This window comes from Falco punctatus, assembly GCF_963210335.1.
Source record: "Falco punctatus genome assembly, chromosome: 2".
Lineage (NCBI taxonomy): Eukaryota > Metazoa > Chordata > Aves > Falconiformes > Falconidae > Falco > Falco punctatus.
Window position 1 is genome coordinate 91,931,081 of NC_137581.1, and position 19,087 is coordinate 91,950,167.

A 19,087-nucleotide genomic window follows, 5' to 3' on the forward strand; every position below is an offset into this window, starting at 1 on the left:
TAGCAGCTCAAGGCAGAGACCTCAAACTCTGCTTGGGTAGGGGCAGAGGGCAGTAGTGTACCCCTGGATCATTCTGAGGTCAATGCCATACTCACAGACCATAGACCACCATGACCAGAGTGTGTATGTTCCTGAGAGATGTAGCTAGTGCAGAAAGCCGCTCAGAAGCCTTTCTTTGTGCCTTTCTTGCACCTTCCTTTTCTCTACTACTGCTCAAGAGGTCCAAACTGGGCAACTGAGTAACACCTTAAAGATGCTTAAGTGACATGCATTGACTGGAGCTAGATAAATCCAAGTGACCTGGATTGCTTAAGAAGTGTGTGGTTTGGAAGGAAAAGCTTTAATTTTTGTGCATAGAAAATTTCAAAACAATTTACATATGCAGACTTTCAGTTTTTCTAAGAGTTGACCTTTAAGTAGAAAGTGATATGCAAAGTTAATTAGTGCAGAGCTAGCTCCTCTCACTACACAGTGTTTGCAGATTTTAGAAACTAAAGTGCTTGAGATTTCTGTAGGACTAATTTGACTTTTATTGGGTTACACATGAATTCTACATGTCATTATCACTCTGTGTAATGCAAAGAAATATACTGCTGTGGCCAGCCAGAAAACAAATAGCAGAGAGAAGCTTAATTTGACAATTATATCCAGAATTTGTGACCTGTGGGAATTCTACAAAGTTTTAATTTTGTAGTAATTAAAAATGACTGAGGGAGCCATAAATTAAAGTCTCTACCATAAATTAAGATACAAGCACAGACACCTAATGGAAATTGATTAAAGTATTTATCTTAATTTAGAAGGTATTTTATCTGTTGCTCTAAGTTGTTTTTAATTACTACTTACAATTTTGGTGCATTCCACATCCCTTTCTCTCACCCTGAAAGTTTTTTCAAGCAGTTGAAAATTTTAAATTAAAAAACTCGGTCCCTTGTGGTTTGAACAGAGCTTAAAACACTGAGTGGATTTTGTTATTTTGCTGAAAGGATGGACAGGCATGGGGGAGTTACCTTTGAGTAGAATGCCTTGAGTTATTGTTATTTAAACAAGCTCACCTTTTCTACAAACAAACAAACTCCCCAGTTTCTCAGTTTCAGTTGCTTTTCATGGTTGTAGAAAATAACAGCTTGACAAGCAATATTCTGAAATTGAATTGCCCTTTAAATTTAATATGCTTAGGCTCCCCTTTCAGACAGCCTGCTGTCTAAATGCAGCATTGGCAGATGCTACACTCAGTGTTCACTGAATATTACTCTCCTCTGTTTTTGGGCTTGGGCTCCTCCAGGGCTACTGCTATTGATCTAGGGTGTGTTGTAAGTAGTGCACCTGCACACCACAGCAAATAGAGCAAGATGTATTTTAAAAAATTAAATGTGGTGGAGACAAACTAACACTTATTACGGTAGCAGATTTCTTCAGCCTTTTTCTGTGTACCCAGACAAATAAGCCCACCCTTGTCTACTTACTATGGGATCCCCACCTGACCTGGTCAGGCAGGCAGGAGAAGGAACATGTGAATCTTGTGAGCATGAATGCCCATGGTTTTGGTTTTTCTACCTGCCTCCCATATTAGGATTCAGATTGTATTAGTCTGTGTGGGATAGCTATGGGGTGTAAGTGTCAGGAGGAAGGCTGCCTACAATTCTTGGCATCTGTGTTCAAGAGCAGCTTTGTTCTGGAAGAGCTGCAGAAAAGGGCTTCTGAGTTTGGTTTGTTTGTTTGGTTTTGGTTTTTTTGTGTGAGTTGGTTTGGAGGCTTTTTTCAGTTGACTGGCATGTTTCCGGATGTCCTTGTTTTCCATTCACTTCAAGTATTAATCGCTGCTCCCCCATCTTTATGTTCATATCTTCATCCATATTCCCTTGTTACCCTTCTTAGCGTAAGTCTTGTTTTAGAAATCAGTCATGTTTATTCAGTAGGAACATCAAGTATCAGAAATGGTAGCTGTTGGCTGGCTTTTCTGACTTGCTGCTAAACATTAAACACGTGCTGGTGAACACAAGTTCAAAGGCTTCCTTATATTTGCCATTTGTATATGTTTGGATGAATGAAAGCTGTATATTGAACTGGCTGGTAAATTTATCTGTACTAATTTAACCTTTTATTGTAGTCTAGAATTCCACCTACAAACGATTTCAAAGTTGGTATGAAACTGGAAGCCCATGATCCTCGCAATGTTACCTCGGTTTGTATAGCTACGGTAATTGGAATCACCGGTGCCAGGCTAAGGTTGCGGCTGGATGGAAGTGACAACAAAAATGATTTTTGGAGGCTTGTGGATTCCTCAGACATACAGCCCATTGGGACCTGCGAAAAGAAAGGGGGCATGCTCCAGCCTCCACTTGGTGAGAAACAAAACTTCTGAACTAATGTGTGTGGAGTACTGCTTTGACAAGTTGATTTTACCTTTTTGTCTTGGTGAAACATTTCACCAAACTATTATTTAATTGAAAAAGATGTAAGCAAACTGATTCAGGCTAATTGCATTGTGGCTTTTTCTTCTTTTTGGATTCTTCTGACATAAGAATGAGCAGAATAATTAGTTTGAGTTGTGTTTGGGGTTTTTTAAGTAGTCCCTTAATGTTAAATGGGAGTGTCTGACAGCTCTGTTGACGATGAGATACACTGTTGTGCACATTTTATAAATGTTCCCTCATACACACCCTGTCCTAGGAGTGTGTACAGATACCATGTTTTCTTGCTTGATGCTGTGTGTGCTCCTTTGAGTAGACCTTGGTAAGAGCTGGGGAAAGCTGACCTGCCTGGTTCCTCTTTGGTGACTGGGAGAGCAGCTCAGTAGAAGGTGCTCGCTGTTAGCCAACCTGTGCAGCACTCGGCGGAAGGTGCAGCAGTTCAGGACAGCCTGAATGATTTCTTGGGCACTGAGCAAATGGGTTGAGGTCTGGGAAAGGCAGGATAGGGTGCGTTAGTGGTGATATTGCAGCCTTCTGCTCTAAGATAGGAGAAACAGCATTCCAGAGCTGTAGGAAACTGCAAGCTTGTATTGTGTGTGATTCTCATTTCCTCAAAGGAACACATGTTGGGGAACATCTGCTCAGTTTTTCATGGCTAGTGCGTGAGCACAAGTAATGCTCGCGAACAAGGTGTAGCTTTCCTATGCTTAGAAATAGTACACAGAATTTCTTTTGCCTTCTGTGAGCAGTATGGGTGACAACATCACGTGTCTTCCGAAACTGAGATATAATGCATGGGCTTAGTCTTACTGAGGAAGTTTATTAAACGGGGAACCGTACAAACAGTTCCTTGCTATACAAGGAATAGTCAGAGGTAACTCTGACTGACTGCTAGGGATAATGAAGTGTGGTATCACCTTGCTGTGATTGTCCTGTATATTTAGATCTGCATTTTTGTACCAGGGATTTTTACAAGGGCATGTAGTGATAGGACAAGGGGTAATGTCTTTAAGCAGAAAGAGGGTAGATTTAGGTTGGGTATTGGGAAGCAATTCTTCACTGTGAGGGTGGTCAGGCACTGGAACAGTTGCCCAGAGAAGCTGTGGATGCCCCATCCCTGAAAGCGTTCAAAGCCAGGCTGGACGGGGCTTTGAGCAACCTGGTCTAGTGGAAGGTGTCCCTGCCCAGGGCAGGGGGGTTGGAACTAATGATCCTTAAGGTCCCTTCCAACCCAAACCATTCTATGATTCTGTGATATTTGTTGTAGGGAAACTTCTAGGTGTGGAAATCTTTAAAGAAACACAGTTTTCACATTAGTCTGAAAATAGGTCTGCTTTTAAAAAGGAGGAAAAATAATGATAAAAATCTATCTTAAAACCTCCACAGCAGCAACACCCCCTCCCCTGTTTCCTGTTATCTTCTGTAATTTTTAGAAGATGCAAGAAATAATGTTCTTAATATAAAAAATGAACTGTAAGCAGAACTGGTTACTGCTGGTTTCCCATTGTATCGTTATGAACCTGCTTCTGGTTTGGGGTTATCAGTAACTTACAGATTTCTCATTAGAGGTTTGGTGAACATAGGTATGCTTTCTCTTAGTAGCATCTGAAAAAACTTGTCATTCCAATTTGTTAACCACTTTCAGTTCTTCTGTTTGAAAGATGAAGTGAAAAGTATCACTTCATTACAGTATGAAACCTGATTTGCTTGTAGAGGCAGACAGACACAGGAGCAATTGATGTAACTGTTAAGGCACTTCACATAGATTATAAGGGTAGATTCTTTTGTGCTGTTGTGCTGCTTTAGAAACACAAGAAAAGCTGTGCAACCAGGGTGCCAGTCTAGAAGAATATTATTTGGGATAGATAGATGTGGTTTGAGCCCAGAAGGGCTTTTTTCGTTCTTTCCTGTGGATATATAGAGGTTTTGAATGAAAGCACTGGATAGTCTTGACCTGGGGGGAAAAGATTCTGATTTTTATTTTTTTTTAAGTTACTCAGTTTAACCTCTCTGAAGTTCTTGGTATAACCTTGTAAAATGAATGCAGTGATACCAGTATGCAAGAGGGTTGTAACAGAGAAGAGTATACCTATTCCTTCAGCGGCACCTTCATCAATGTTAAATATATGGCTTCAGTTCAGGAGCTTAATGCTTTTTTAAAAGGTGTTTCTAAACCAGTCTGAATAAAACAGCTCTGGTTATGTATAATGGGGGCAGTTGATGCATTAAGAAGATAAACTTTCCATGATTGTCAGTAAAGGTTGATGCCTTCTTCTTTGGGTACTGTTTCTTACTCCTATTTGTTCAGGCTGCTTGTAGTGCAGCACCTAAAGCTGTTTCCCTGCACCCCAGCATGTAAGTTTACCTGCCCTCAGAACAATTGCTGGTTATTCAGAAAAGAATGTGAGTGCCATTATTTTGTCTTTCCAGCCCTAGATTTTTCTAGAGATAGGCTAAGTTCCAGCAATCAAACGTTCTGGCATACCTAGATAAATTTTTGAAAAAGCCTTTTTGGCAGTTTTACAGCATCCTGTTCCTGGGCAAAGCTGGGAGCTAATTGGGTGTATAATTACCTCCTGTTAGACATTTAAGCAACTGATTTTTAATTTTTTTTTTCTGAGTAGTAGGGAACCTTCTGGATACTAATGTTCCGCTTCTATCATAATAACAAGCTAAAATAGTCCCTCCTACCTGATTTTTACATAGGTTTAATTATGCATGTTGCATAAGGGTTTTGAGAAAGTGATTAATGTAGCAACGGGTTCCTGTTTCAGCCTCTGTTTTTCATAGGTGAGCTTCTCTGTTGTTGAGAGCTTAATGTTCTCAACAAATTCTTTTGAAGATAACATTTTCTCTGGCTTTACCAGAACAACTTAAAGGCCAAATGAAGTTAATAGAAACTGTTGTTTAGTTGTCATTTCTTTGTTTTGCGTATATGTCTCTTCTGAGCTGGCTGGTTAGGAATATTGTGTTTCAGTAACCACATGTGTTTAGGTTGTGTAAAGACTGGTGTCAGACCAGGACTGATAATCAATGAGCTCAGCAGTCCTCAGATTGACACCGTTTATCAAATATGAGCTTTGTATTCATTTAGGTGTTGCATAGATACTTAAAACCTGAAAACTGTTTATTCAACTGAAGATAGCTTAAAGCTACTAATAAAGAACCATTATAGCATATAATCCAATCTTAGATAACTTAATGATTTAAAGGATCAAGAATTGCAGATATGTTGCACCTTTCTAGTTACATTTTTTTAGTTGAATTGTTGAGGCTCAGTTATGAGAGAACTCATCAGTTCCTGGCAGATTCTGGTACTATTTGCTTTGTGGAAAAATTTCCAATTTGCTGTATTATGTCTGTTTTTCTGTAGAACTGTGCCAGACATATAACTGCTAAAGACACAGAAAAAATGTCCACTATGTCTGTTATCTTACTCATTACTTTGAAACATCCATCTGGAAAGCACAGAAAGCAAAATGAGAGGGATTTTTTTTTTTTTTTAATTTAACTGGAAAGTAGTTGATCGTAAGGGAAGATTATCTGGAACGAGAATGTTTTCAGCCAAACCTTTGTTCTGCTTGAATAGGGTAGTTCATCTAAACAAATTTGATTATCATTTGTGCTTTTTATTCACTTGTTAATGAAGAATATTAAAGTGGAAACATTTTCCTGTTTATGTTTTTGAATATGATACATGCATTTATAAAAATAATTGTATTTTTGTTCTTCCCTCATATATGTTCTTTGGTTTGTAAGGCTATTTATTTTTTTGTTTTATTTGATGTGGAAGGGAGAAGAAATGATTTTCTTTCTTTGTCTGTGGTCTGGTGAAAGAATTAAAAGTGTCTTGAAAATAAAAAGGTATCTTCTCAATAAATGAGAGGAGCTGGAGTGGAGGACGTTATTTTAGAATGAGAGCAAAAAACAGACATGAAAAGTAAGCCAGATGCTTGTGCTGGGCAAGTTTCACTGGACCAGAGATCATGTGGGACAACCTTATGAACTCAAGTACTAGAACTGGCGTGTCATTAAGTCCTAGATGTTTATCTGTAATATCACAAATTATGGTGAGTGATTCTGCAGGCAAATCACTCAGAATGGAAATGTATTGCATAGCTTTCTGCACTGGCAGCAACCCTGTTTCTTCCTTCTTGGCTACTTTCATTTTGGCCCAGTCCAAAATAGAAGGAATGAGGTGTTAGTAAAATAGACTTTATATCCTCCTATTTCATTTTACATATTGAAAGTAGGGCTATTTGTTTGTTTGTTACTCAGGGTTCCAGATGAATGCATCTTCTTGGCCAATGTTTCTCTTAAGAACTCTCAATGGAGCTGAAATGGCACCTGCAGCATTCTTTAAGAAGGTAAGAAGAAAGGGACTGCTAGTAAACAAGTTTTGATCAATTGGTCCATAGCTACATTTTTTAATGAGGATTCCAAGATGTTACTCTGTTGTCAGCAGCACGGGAAGGCAAGACTATTATTTGAAATTACTTTGAACTGGATTGGCAAGCTACAAAGCTGGACAGGAAGTGATCTGCTTCTAGTCCATTGAGATAGGCATCTCTTTTCCTGAGCTGAGACTTCAAAGTATGGTGTATTATTTAGAAAAATCGTGTTAGCTCATTTTTTGTGTCTTGTAGATTTACGATACAACGTATATCGTATTTCTTAATAGCACCATATTAATGTGATTGCGCACAGGAGTAAAAAAAAATTTAATGGGGAATAAGAGTCATTGGAATACAGTGGTGCTTGGAAAGGTTCTATTAAATGTTTTCATTGGGCACATAGTCATAATTTAAATGTAGTGAGAAAGTAGTTGAAAACAGCAGAAAAAGCTCTTCAGTTTTTTAAACATGTCTCTTCAGTAAGTTAGTGTAAAACATGGAAAATTATACAAAACTAACAGTAATATTAAAATGACTAGTTGATTCATTTTTTTGTCGAGGTGGTAAAACCCTGCTGTCACATTGAGTGACTTCATTTTTGATACTGAGAGTGACACTGACAAGTATGTCAGCAAATCAAACAGTTGGGTTCAGACCTGCAATTACATTGCTTGCGTGTTAACTTTATATAATTATATACTTTCTTTTTATGTAAGATTATATAAATTTCCTGAGGTGTGATGAGCCTCGCTTCCCAGTGCTAGCCTACCAGCATGTTTGAGGTGGCTTTTGGGTAATGAGGCTCCTGAGGCTGAGGTGGTAATTCATGTTCCATCAGGTCACAACTCCTGCTGTGGGGGTACACTTATGCTGGTCACATTGACTTGATTTTTGGGGTTTTTTTGTCCACTTGGAATTGGTCTCAGGCCAACTGAGTTAACAGAGGCCTGTAAATAATGTCCAATGCTAATGAATTTTTCATGGATTAATTGAGAGGTGAAGCTTTTACCAGGCAGTTATCAGTCCCCAGAAATATCCATTCCCTGCAAACCTTCTCTTCTTTATTAGCATGTAATAATTTCATTTTAGTGTCTTCGCTGTCTTGCTGCTCCGACATAATGTATGGGGTGCAACCTACTGCTTATGTAAATACTTCTAGCAGGGTCTTTCTGTCATGGAGAATTTTGCTAATTATCCCAGCTGTGTTTTTGGGAACAGAATCTGGATTTTTTATAGCACAGAAGAGCAAAAGCAAATTTGAAATATGAGTAGGTGTCCTTGAATGTCTACTATAACTTTTTGAGAGTAGTGGGTATAAGAAGTAAGGATTTGAAGATAAATAGAGGTTGTTCTTTTTTTTATTTTTAAGAGGCCATAGAAATACAAATATTCTACTACTCTTTACTTTTGTAGGAACCACCAAAACCTGTGCCAAACTGCTTTAAAGTTGGAATGAAACTTGAGGCTATAGATAGAAAAAACCCATACTTGATTTGCCCAGCAACCATTGGAGACGTTAAAGGAGATGAAGTTTTTGTTACATTTGATGGCTGGAGAGGAGCATTTGACTATTGGTGCAGATGTGATTCTCGAGATATTTTCCCCGTTGGATGGTGCAGCTTGACAGGAGATGCATTACAACCACCAGGGAACAATGGTAAGAGGACTAATAATATTGCTTAATTATTTCCCCCTCAATTACAGCAGAATTGTAAAAACCAGCTGGCTGTACGCAGATAAGACTGAAGATTTGATTTGTGAGTAGCTGATGAGGATGAAATGTTGTTAAATTTTCTTTATGAAGTTTAAAGCTAATAGGGTAGTTTTTGGGAAACAATTTTGTTCATAGTAACTCTGAGAACATGTTTGATTTAATACTGTTAGGAGGGCTTTTGATAATCTTTATTTTTTGTGTGCTTATGGAGAATCTGGGACTCAAACAAGATTTTGCTGTTTGTATTCTAGTTAGTTAAATGCTGCCGTTTAATGATACTAATATATTGGCTCCATCAGCACTTTAAGAACGTAGTCTTTGCCTCTGTGATGATCGCAAGTTTAAACTATATATTTAGTGTTTCTTCCTTCATACTCAAAATATTCTGTCTTGAAGCTGCCTATTCTGAATGCGTTATCATCCTCATGCCTTTAAGGAGGTTTGTACATAGGGTTACAGAGCCCCTTTAACTAATGGCCACTGTGCTTTATAATACACAGCTATCTACCTTAGGAAGAAGGGAAATGGCATAAAGAAGGGTATCCCTGAATGCAACCCCTCTGCTACTCTAGGGACCTCTTGTCATGTTTCTGTAGTATAAGGCATTTTTTCTCTCAAGCTGTTTGAGTTCTTCCATCCTCATTCCTTTCAAATTTGACAGAAAGAGAGGTTTTTAAAGAGGGGTACCATATTTTAGTTAATTACTTTAATATCGTGGACCAGAATAATTGTTCTTATGGTGAGCATTTTCACAGCTGGTGTTAGGTGAGCAAGGAACTAGCAGACCAGTATCACAGAACTCTCACTGGAACTACTAAATGAACAGAAGCAAGAAGGCAAGAAATCAGTCATGTTTACTGCCCTCTCCATCCCCATTGTTTTTCTCAATCTCTTGCCAGCAGGTCGAGAACCATATGGAAAATCTAAATGAAATTGAGTTAAGTGTACCTCTGCATCTTTGCCCTCATCTGCCTGTCTGTATTTACTGTCTACAGTTGCTGCCAGTGGTCATAGTACCTGTAATGTAGTTTAGTCTGTTTTGGTGGATTTTAGCAAGGGAGCAACTCTGCGTGTAGCTGTACTGGCAGATCCAGGATGACCTGCCAGTACAAACCTGCAGGGGGAAGGCAGGTGAGGGCAATCTGCATTTGATCAGAAGGCATCTAATAGGTACCAAGCTGACCTCAGTCTTAATGTTTCTGTGCTCCCAATCTGGAAACTGTCTCAGCTTCTTCAGAAGGTTGACCTTGTCTCGAGAAATCATGATGAGATGTGTTATTATGGTAAGTTAATTACATTAATTGTGGTGAAATAAAATGGCTTTGTACAAAAGAGATTGTCTAAATAAGTGGCATAAAATTAAAATTTTTAGAAGATATTTTTGTGACAGTTTAGGTGGCTGAGTCCAATTGCATCTTCTGGAAAGATGTATTATTAAATTGTTCAGTCTACTCCAGTTTTCCAGCTGGAAAACCAGCAATATTTTGAGATAATACATACAGAATTTTTCTTGCCTGATTAGGGCTTGATAGAGATCAAAGAGTTGTTTAACAATTAGTTAGTAAAGTTGATTACATATTCCAGTTGTTCAGGTAATAAAACAATATTCTTGCCTATGTTCAAATTTGCTGAATACTTGAAATACCTTCCCAGGTACTTTTATGGATTCCATTGCTTTGTTATGCAAAACAATAATGCTAGGCATTAATAAAACTTGAAGCAAGGTTCTTACAGACTTGTAGTCAAAACTGAGAATTTTGGACGTGTGGTAGAAACAGAGTGCAGAGAGGTGCAGACTGGGGGTTTTGTTGTTTTTAAATCTACAAGTGAGCCCAAAGTTAACTGCAGTTTTATTAAAATTGCATATGCTCCTTCTTCCCCTGTTCAGAGCATGAAGAATTTGTTCTTTGAATTTTGCTTCATGTGTTTATTTTTTGTGGTGTTTGTGCATGTCATACACATACAAGTCAAATTGACATAGCTAAATGAAATATTTTTTGCTCTCAGGTTATGTTTTTCACTGTTATTTTATAGCTTTTGAGCCATTAAAGCACTGTAATGATAGTCCTTTATTAAGATGTAAAGTGTAATCAAGTCATTTCAATTCAGAAATATGATGATGTTGTCAGGATTCTTCATTAAGTCACATTAACATTGACTACTCCTGTTAAGGAAGAAATGTATGACAGATACTGTGTTGTAGGGATTCGCTTGAAATATTACAGTATTATTCTGGCCTGGACTTTTTTTCCTGTAGGTTAATTTAGTATTTGTGCCTTGAATTTCTGCAATAGAAAGTGAAAATAATTGACTGAGTGTGGCTTAAATTTCAGAGTGAATATAATGAGAAGTATTCTTGATTCTTCTAACTACCTCTCCTGAAAGCATTTAAATGTGTTTAATCATTAGTTAAAGGACTGGGGTGGGGGGGAACACACTCCCTCAGATTTTAGGGAACAAGCAAAACCAATATCCTTCAGTCTAAGTATGAAAGTGATAAAAGATGCTTTAAATTTCATCCATACCTAGGACAACAATTCCCTGCCTTGAGACTTATATTTTGGGGTCTGATTTAACCTTTTGAAAGAGACATGAAATGCAGTAAGGGAGAGAAGATGGCAGGGAAGATTTTATTTCAGCAGTTTACTATCTTAGCAGTTTAGGATGCCTGGAGAGAATGTAGGACCTCTGTCATGGAATGTTTTTAAGAACAGTTTAAACACAGGCTTCTTAGATGTGGATGAGTGTATTCAGACCAGATTATGTGGAATGTTTAGTCTTTATAGCCTTTCCTTCTGTAACTCACTATCTGTCTAACTGCTTTAGACACATAAGGTCAGGAACTAAGATGCAATTAATAGCAGATAAAATGGAGAGGATAGGTGAAAAGTTCTTTTGGAGAAACTGTTTTTAGCATTCTTAATTTTCATGTTGATGTTTTGTCTCTGGTCCTTATTAGATGATGTGACTTAAGTGGACCTGGCTGGGTGTCAGGGTATGTGTACGGTGGTGTGCAATATAGTGTTCAGTTAGCTAATATTGTAGCTCATTTTCTTAGAAATACTCTGATAGGAGTAATTTATGTTAGGTATGGTTTGACAACAGTGCTTGATGTTGGCTTGGCCTTCTGGCCCAAGGTTAATATTCTGTGTCTTTTGGTCATAGAACCATAGAACACTTGGAGAAGGAAGCTGTTATCATCACATTCCAGGAACCTCCTGGATTGCTTATGCCCTGCTATGCTGTCCCTCCAACAGATACCGGGGTGGTTGAAGTACCCCATGAGGACCAAGGCATGTGAATGTGAGACTGCTCCTGTCTTGTCTATAGTGGGCCTCATCTGCCCGGTCTTCCAGGTTGGGTGGCCTATAGCAGACTCCCAGTATAATGTCACCTGTCCTTGCCCTTGCTTTGATACTGACCCGTAAGCTCTCAGTTGGCTCCTCAGTCACTTAAGTGCTTTTAGAGATTACTTGTCACTCAGGAACATAATTGTGAACTATAGCTGGTGAAAAAAGTTGGCATGATAATGTCTGTGCTGGATCAGTCTGAAGGACCATCTGCTCAAGCAGGCTTTCTCCAGCGGTGGTTGAAAGATGTCTGAAGAAAAGCATAAGCACATAGGAGAGAGGTTTGCAGAAGTATTCCTAATACCTGGCCGTCTACAACCCAGCACCACCCAAGCCCAAAATAATGCTTTTGAGTACCTCCTGCAGGAGCTTGATCTATTTTGTTCAGTTAGATTTTGGATCCATCTGAACTTTTAGCACCTAAAACATCCTGTAGTTAAGGAATTGTGTACTTGAGTATATATTCTGTGGAAAAGGAGATATCCTTTTTCTTTCAGGTAGTTTCACTTGTGCCCTTGTGTTCTTGTACTAAAATAGCTTCTTGTACTTGCAGTACTTGTACAGGAAGAGACAGTAAATAGTCATTCCCTAATTGCCTTCACAATTTTTCATCACAATTTTCTAGACCTCTATTCTAGCTTCCCTTACCTGTTTGTATTCCAAACTTCTAAAATCCTGTTCTGTTTTGTTTTTTATTTTTACATAGTTTAATTCCTGTGATCACCCTTGTTCTTTTGTACAGTTTCCATTTCAGCTCTGGCATTTTTGAGCAACTGGAAACAGAAGTGCATGAGGTATTTAAGGCTTAGTGGCATAGTGGTGGTTTCTATTTTATTTTCTGTTCTTTCTGTAGTTATTTATGAATTGGATTTGGGATTTTTGGACTACTACTGAGTAGTGAATTAATACTGTCATAGAAATACTTATTTTAATGCTAAGATGTCATTTTTGTATACGTCAGCTAATAGCCCATCATTGATCACAGGATCTAGCTTGACACTGAATTTAATCTTTTACTTGCTCTACTGGTTGCAAGATCTTTTTATACATATTTACTGACTCAAGTAATTGTTCAGCAGTTGTTGCCATCTTATGCTTTACTCTTGTCCTAGATCATATATGAATTGAATGGCATAAGCCCAAGCAGAGATCTCTTCAGGATTTTCTAGAGTCTTCTCTTGACTGTGGAAACGTGTTTATTCCTGGCCACCATTTGGTATTTTCCAAGAAATTCTTTAGAATGATCATGAGTATCTTCCCTCATATCCATTGCCAGCTAAGGACTTTTTTAAGAGATCGTGGTGTGAGATCTTGTCAAGTGCAAATCCAGAGACTACATCAATTGACTTTCCATTATCTGCTTGCTTATTGACTCCTTTAAAAAAAAGATCAATAATACATTTGCAAAATGTGACTTTTCTCTACAAAAGCTATGATTGGCTCTCTCACAATACATTGTATTTATCTTTGGGTTCATTACCTCTGTTCTGTACAAGCGTTTTTAGCCGTTTGGCCAGTACAGTTTTGCTGGCTAAACTGTTGGCATCACATTAACCACCTTTTTATGTCTCTGAACTTGAGGCAGTTTTAAGCACAAACTTGCACAGTACCGTCGGTAGGTTAGACGTTCCATTTTTTCAATTCCTTAAAACTCCTAAGTGCTATATGTCCTGACATCTCTTTACTGCTTGTTTTATCTCTGTTTCCTGACCTCTCCCACTGGTACTTCATGTCAGGGCACTTGTTTCAAATCCCTGTGAGGAGAAGTTCTGATATGGGAACTGATGGGATGAGTTTCCTTGAGTGAGTATGAACACAAAAACCCATTTAATCTTGTTGCTATAGTGTTATCTTCCACATTTGTTCATTCTGAAATTTGACCATTTGTTGGGTCCATATAACTTCTGCACTGCTTTTGATATGCTTTAAAAAGGCTTTTAAAGTTTGATATCTTTTGGATGTTTTTCTATTAACTCTTTTTCCAGGCCAAACATATTATGCTTTTCTGTTTAATCACCATAGATTGTAATTTTTATTTTACTCAATTGAATAATATAAAGCTGTTACTATGCCTAAGAATATTCTTGTATTGCACTGTAGCTAGTCGTATCTGAGGCTTATGATTGAAGTAGATGGCAGATGACTGAATATTGTCAGAGCAGTTTCCGTTTGCCTTTTCTATATAAATTCATTTTACTGTTTAGTCATTACACGTAAATGGTAGTTACTCAGGCAACCCACCTTTTTATTTATAATAGAAGTACAACCTTTTCCATAAAAGAGAGAAAACAAAAGAACAACTGGTGACAAGCCATGTGGGAAACAAGTAGTTTCACCTGCAAAGATTGATTTCAGTATAAAATAGTATCTATCATTTGGATGTGAACAGCATCTGGAGAGGGATCAGTTTCTGTATATCCTTGATCCCCACAGTCTTATGAAGCTGGATCTTTGATGGATAAAGGTGATACAAGAAGTCACGAAGGAGGAACTGCTGTCTGCGCTGTACAGGAGAGAATTTGGGTAACCAAAGGAAGATGCTGTAGTAATCTACATAAAAACAGTGGTACACTGTAGCTTTTATCCTTGGTGGCTTGCCTTCCATCCGTCCTTCCTTCTGTCCTTGTCCTCTGTCTCCCACCCCTTCCACATTGTGTGTCCCCTCATTGCTCTTCTCCCAATTCAGTGCATTTGTTGTCGGTGAGAGCAATCTTCTTTCATTACGCTAATCAGCCTATGATGTTAAAGGTCTCCTTCAAAAGCTGTCTGCAACAATAAGAGTAACAGGCTCAAGCAGAGATTAAAAAGTATCTCATTTTTTTGTTTTATGATTTCTTAGTTTAGTTCTATTTAATTTTCAGCGTGCTCTCAATGCTTACTTTGTGCAGATTTTTCCAAGCTAGATACTGGAGATGCACTTCTCTGTTACTGAGAATGAAATTATGTCAAAATAGCTGTGCTGTATTTTCAGCTGAACTGTACACAAATGTGCAACATCAATATAAACATAAGTACTACTCATATGTTTGCAGGTGAAACAAAAGAAGTGTTGAAACTTTAGATGGAGCTACAGTTAGATCTGTGAAAAGACTCCGCGTTGCTTAAAGTAGCCAAAAAAAATATCAGATAAGCATGGTTATTCTTAAGTTTCATCAAAGAAAAAAACAAATGTTGGTAAATGGTACAATTTCTTACTGCTTAAGGTTTCATTTTTCTCTCAGTGCAGCCAGCTTCTTTTCATGAGCAGGTCACAGTAGTTAAATCAGGCACGTACAGTAAGCAGATTTATGCTGTCTTCAGAATTGTACATGAAAAACTCCTCGAATGCTTCAGGCTAAAATCTGGTTTGCCACATTCTCTCACATGTTAAGCTTTTTTTATTTGGTATTAATGTTTCTTGGCATCTTGCAGCAAGGCCTGGATGGTGCTGCTACAGGGCAGTAATCACTTAAGAAAAAATAAAGGTTTTGCCTTTCCCAGAGCTGTGACCTTACTGTAAGTCTGGTTTCCTCACCATCTTACCATGTTTATTTATAAGGTAGTTGTAATTTTCTTTTGAATTAGAAGTACTGCAACACATGTATTTTTAACTGTTACATGGAGAATTTTTTTTTTATTTGCTCTTTTTCAGGTCTTGTGTATACTAATACCAACAGTAGTTGTGTTGCCCAACTAGTGGATGGGAATGAGTGGATTTTTTTGAAATACGTGGTTAGTACTTATAAGCTATGTTAAGAATATGGGTTCTGTCATTCAGATATCAAGATGAAACAAATTGTGGCATTGCACTACCCATGCTCTTTGTTTCTTTTTTTTCTTCCCCTGAAGCTTGTTGCATTTTGTTGTTTTATTTTGGGCCCTCCTTTCATCCTGCTGATGCTATTTGGGGAAAAATGATGGCAAAACTTGGTCAGAATCAGTAATGGTGGGGCGAAGAATCGGCGTGTTAAAACTCTTACCTGATGTGTAGAGCTAGGCTTTGCCAGGCTTATTGACAGATTTATCATTAGCACACCTAAATCGTCTTAAGTTAACTCAAGTTCGTGCTGCTTTGATAGTTTATTGGGTATTTACTTGCTCTCTTCCTTCTCAGCTTATCAACAAAATACAGTTAATTCAGTTAATTTGCAAAAGGAATGCTTTGTTGAAGGGTGAGACTTAGAAGCTGGCTTTTCACACTTCTTGAGATTAACTGGAGAGATCTTCCAAGGAGTCTTTCTTTTGTTTTGCTTGTACCCTGCACTCCCTCACACCCCCTGCTCCAGCTGAGCTATTAAAAGTTGATTTTTTGGAAGTAATGCACGCTAGTTTGGTTAGCAGTGGGTTTTGATGGAGCATAACTAGTATTTTCACAGGTCTGTTCCGTAAGTGCTGTCTTGCCTAGCTCTTGAAACAAAATGTGGGAGGCTGGGGGTGGGGTGACGGACCAAAGGTGGTGCTACAGCGCTGCCTGGGGAAGTCACTAGCAAAGCAATGCTTTCCTTTCCTCTGGTTTGGTCTTATGTTGCTTGGAGCCCTCCATTTCACCTTTCAGGGCTGTGAAAGGAAGGCTAGGGTTTTTCACAGAAGGTAGCAAGCGACTTCTTTTCCTTTCCTTTCCTTTTTTCTTTCCTCCTTTTTTCCTTCTGTTGTACTTGTAGCAGAAACTAAAACCTAGAAAGAAGAAAATTGTAAGCCGTAACGTCCATGTCTTGCCAAGGTTGATATTGAAGCTTCCAAATGCAATGTTGCTTTTTAGATGGCAAAATGATGACTTACAACTGATTTTGTATCATAGCAACATATCAATTAGGATCTTGCAGCTACCTCTTAATCAGAAGTAATCCAAACACAGATAGAAAGAGGTGGCATGTATTACAGATACTTACGCTTTTGTATGGCTTTCTTGTTCAATTGAGACATAAGGACATAAATTTTTATAATCCTTGGCAGTAAGCTGTTTTGAAAAATTGCTAATCTTTTCCACCTCCTTTGCCAGTTGTCAAAACTATCATGATAATAACTTACTGTATTAAGGAAAGTTAATTTTACAGTTAAAATCCCAGGCTAAAATTCAGGAGGTATGTTTCCATTACTTCTGCTGTGGAATACTCACATGGATTTAGGGTAGGTTGCTAAATCTCTTAGCCTCTTTTTTTTTATCTGTAGGTGAGAGAACAGCCAGGTTTTTTTTATTCTCAGAAGAACATTTGGCTTGTGTCTCAGTGGGAGCATAGGAACAATACTGACATACAATTAGAATTGTTTCTGTCTTGAAAGCAATGCTGGTTTAAACACTGGATTACTGTTTTTACTGTCCTAATTGGCACCTTCACCTAAGGTAGCAATGCTGTGTTCACAAAATGTATGGCAAAATCGGTCTCTACCTTGCTGCATGTAATTTCACTAAAAAGTAAAAGCGTTTTAAAGTCTTGTCTTGTAATTGCTGCTCTGTAACACTACCTGAATGTAGATTTCTAATGTTTAAACATTAAAAATCTGAACCTCTTTTCCCTCACTTTCTGTAAAAACATGGAGCTAAACCATCACTGTGGATTATCTGAGGGTATTTTACTAATTAGAATTGCATGAGAATTCAGGCTTTTGAGCTGTCATCTTGTCCCATCCCCTTCCCAAGCGCTGGAGGTTTCAGTGGCTTCAGATTTCACAGTTGTCTTAAATATCTGACTTATTCTGGCAAGAGATCTCAGGGATAACATTCTGGGGTCAAATTCTGCAGTTCTGCATGTGTCTGGGCAGTTTTTCTGCTTCTACAAGCAGAATTTGGCTGTCTAAGCTTTCATGTCCTTCTCATGCAAATGAGCTTGTTTGACTCCAGTGGATCTGCTAGTTCGAACCAGGACTGAGTTGTGGCAAAGCATCTTTAGGCTGTGAGTTCCAATGTACTGGATTTGGGGTTTCTCTTACATGTGTTGGATGTGTTGTGGGTATTGGAATTCTCACAGAACATTTTGGGGGGAAAATGAGAATGTTCTGAATAAGCAATAATTGAAAGTATGAAAGCCGTTTGTGTGTTGCATAGAGGTAGTCACCTATAGCCCTCATTAATGTGACAGTATAACTAGAGCTCTGAACTTTGAAAATGGTATTTAACTGCATTAAACGTTAGCAATGCCGTTGCTAACATTACTATGTTAAAGTGTGTTTGTGTAGTGTAATCTGTGCTCTTCAGTTATTAAGAATGCCAGTACAGTTTTTGGGTGTAAACAAGAGTGCCATGCAATGCATCCTGTTCCTGAAGCTGGAGCAGTGGATATTTGTGTGGAAGAGCAACATGACACAAATGCTTGATTTTGTTTGTGCAAATGAGAAGGCCTTTGTGATGCAAAGCAGCATCCTGAAAAGGCAAATGTGCTTTTTTGGTTGTAAATATCCCAGCTAAATACTGCAGTAATTGCAAGCAGAGCTTGGCATTTTTTCTCTCTATTCTCTTCATCGTTATATTTTAACAAGTTCTCATGAGACTATTAAAATGTCTTAGTTTTTGGAACATGTGGCCTAGTGGGGATAACTCTGTCTACAGATGCAGTGGGTTGGCAGCTCCATTTTGCATGTCTTTTCATTTCCCTCCAGATCCTGTGACCCAGTGTAACCTTTGGTCTCCTTCTGAAGGCCCGGGTGAAGGAAGTATGAGCAGGTGACTGATGATCACTGTCAGTACAGCCTGCAGACAATATGGGAATTACTTTAGCAGTCTCCTACTCCCTTGCGCTCCCCCCCATCCTCTCTTAAATCAACAAATGCAAATAGCAGTCTCCTCATTTGCTGCTATCTCCAGGAGCCTGCCCAGGCAGCATGGGCTTTGTTGCAGTCCTGCCTATTGAAAAGAGCAGCTTCAGCCCTAGGCAGAAGGAAAAATACCAAATGGGACCTGACCCTCCCCTTAATGGTTAATGCTGCTAATATTTGGTCCTCTGGCATATACAGGTAGGAAGATGGTGACATAAGTGTACTTGGTGTGTGTGGTTCAAGAGGGCAGCCTGTGATTGGAGCTGTTTGCATTGTTGCTCTTTGTCCAGTAAATGTCCTTCTGTAAGGGAGTAGGGATTGCCCAGTATCCCAACACTCATACCTGTGCTAGAACCTGTTGACATTGCAATTAGCTGTGTATTTAACCTTAGCTGTGTCTTTACTGTGTGAGAGTAGAAATGCATTTGCTAGATTTCAGCATAGGCAGAGGCACAAAGAATTTGTGAAATAACATTTCTTTATGAG

General features: G+C 38.5%; 1 protein-coding gene across 8 annotated transcripts in view; it reads left to right on the forward strand.

Annotated features, from left to right (window-relative positions):
• SCML2 (Scm polycomb group protein like 2) overlaps positions 1-19,087 on the forward strand; it is a 96,373-nt gene that overhangs the window by 48,901 nt on the left and 28,385 nt on the right. For all 8 annotated transcript variants that reach the window (XM_080377139.1, XM_080377140.1, XM_080377137.1 and 5 more), the window contains 3 exons: positions 2,111-2,345; positions 6,693-6,781; positions 8,222-8,465. In XM_080377139.1, the coding sequence (XP_080233265.1) occupies positions 2,111-2,345; positions 6,693-6,781; positions 8,222-8,465 (568 nt within the window). The remainder of the gene's footprint in view (positions 1-2,110; positions 2,346-6,692; positions 6,782-8,221; positions 8,466-19,087) is intronic.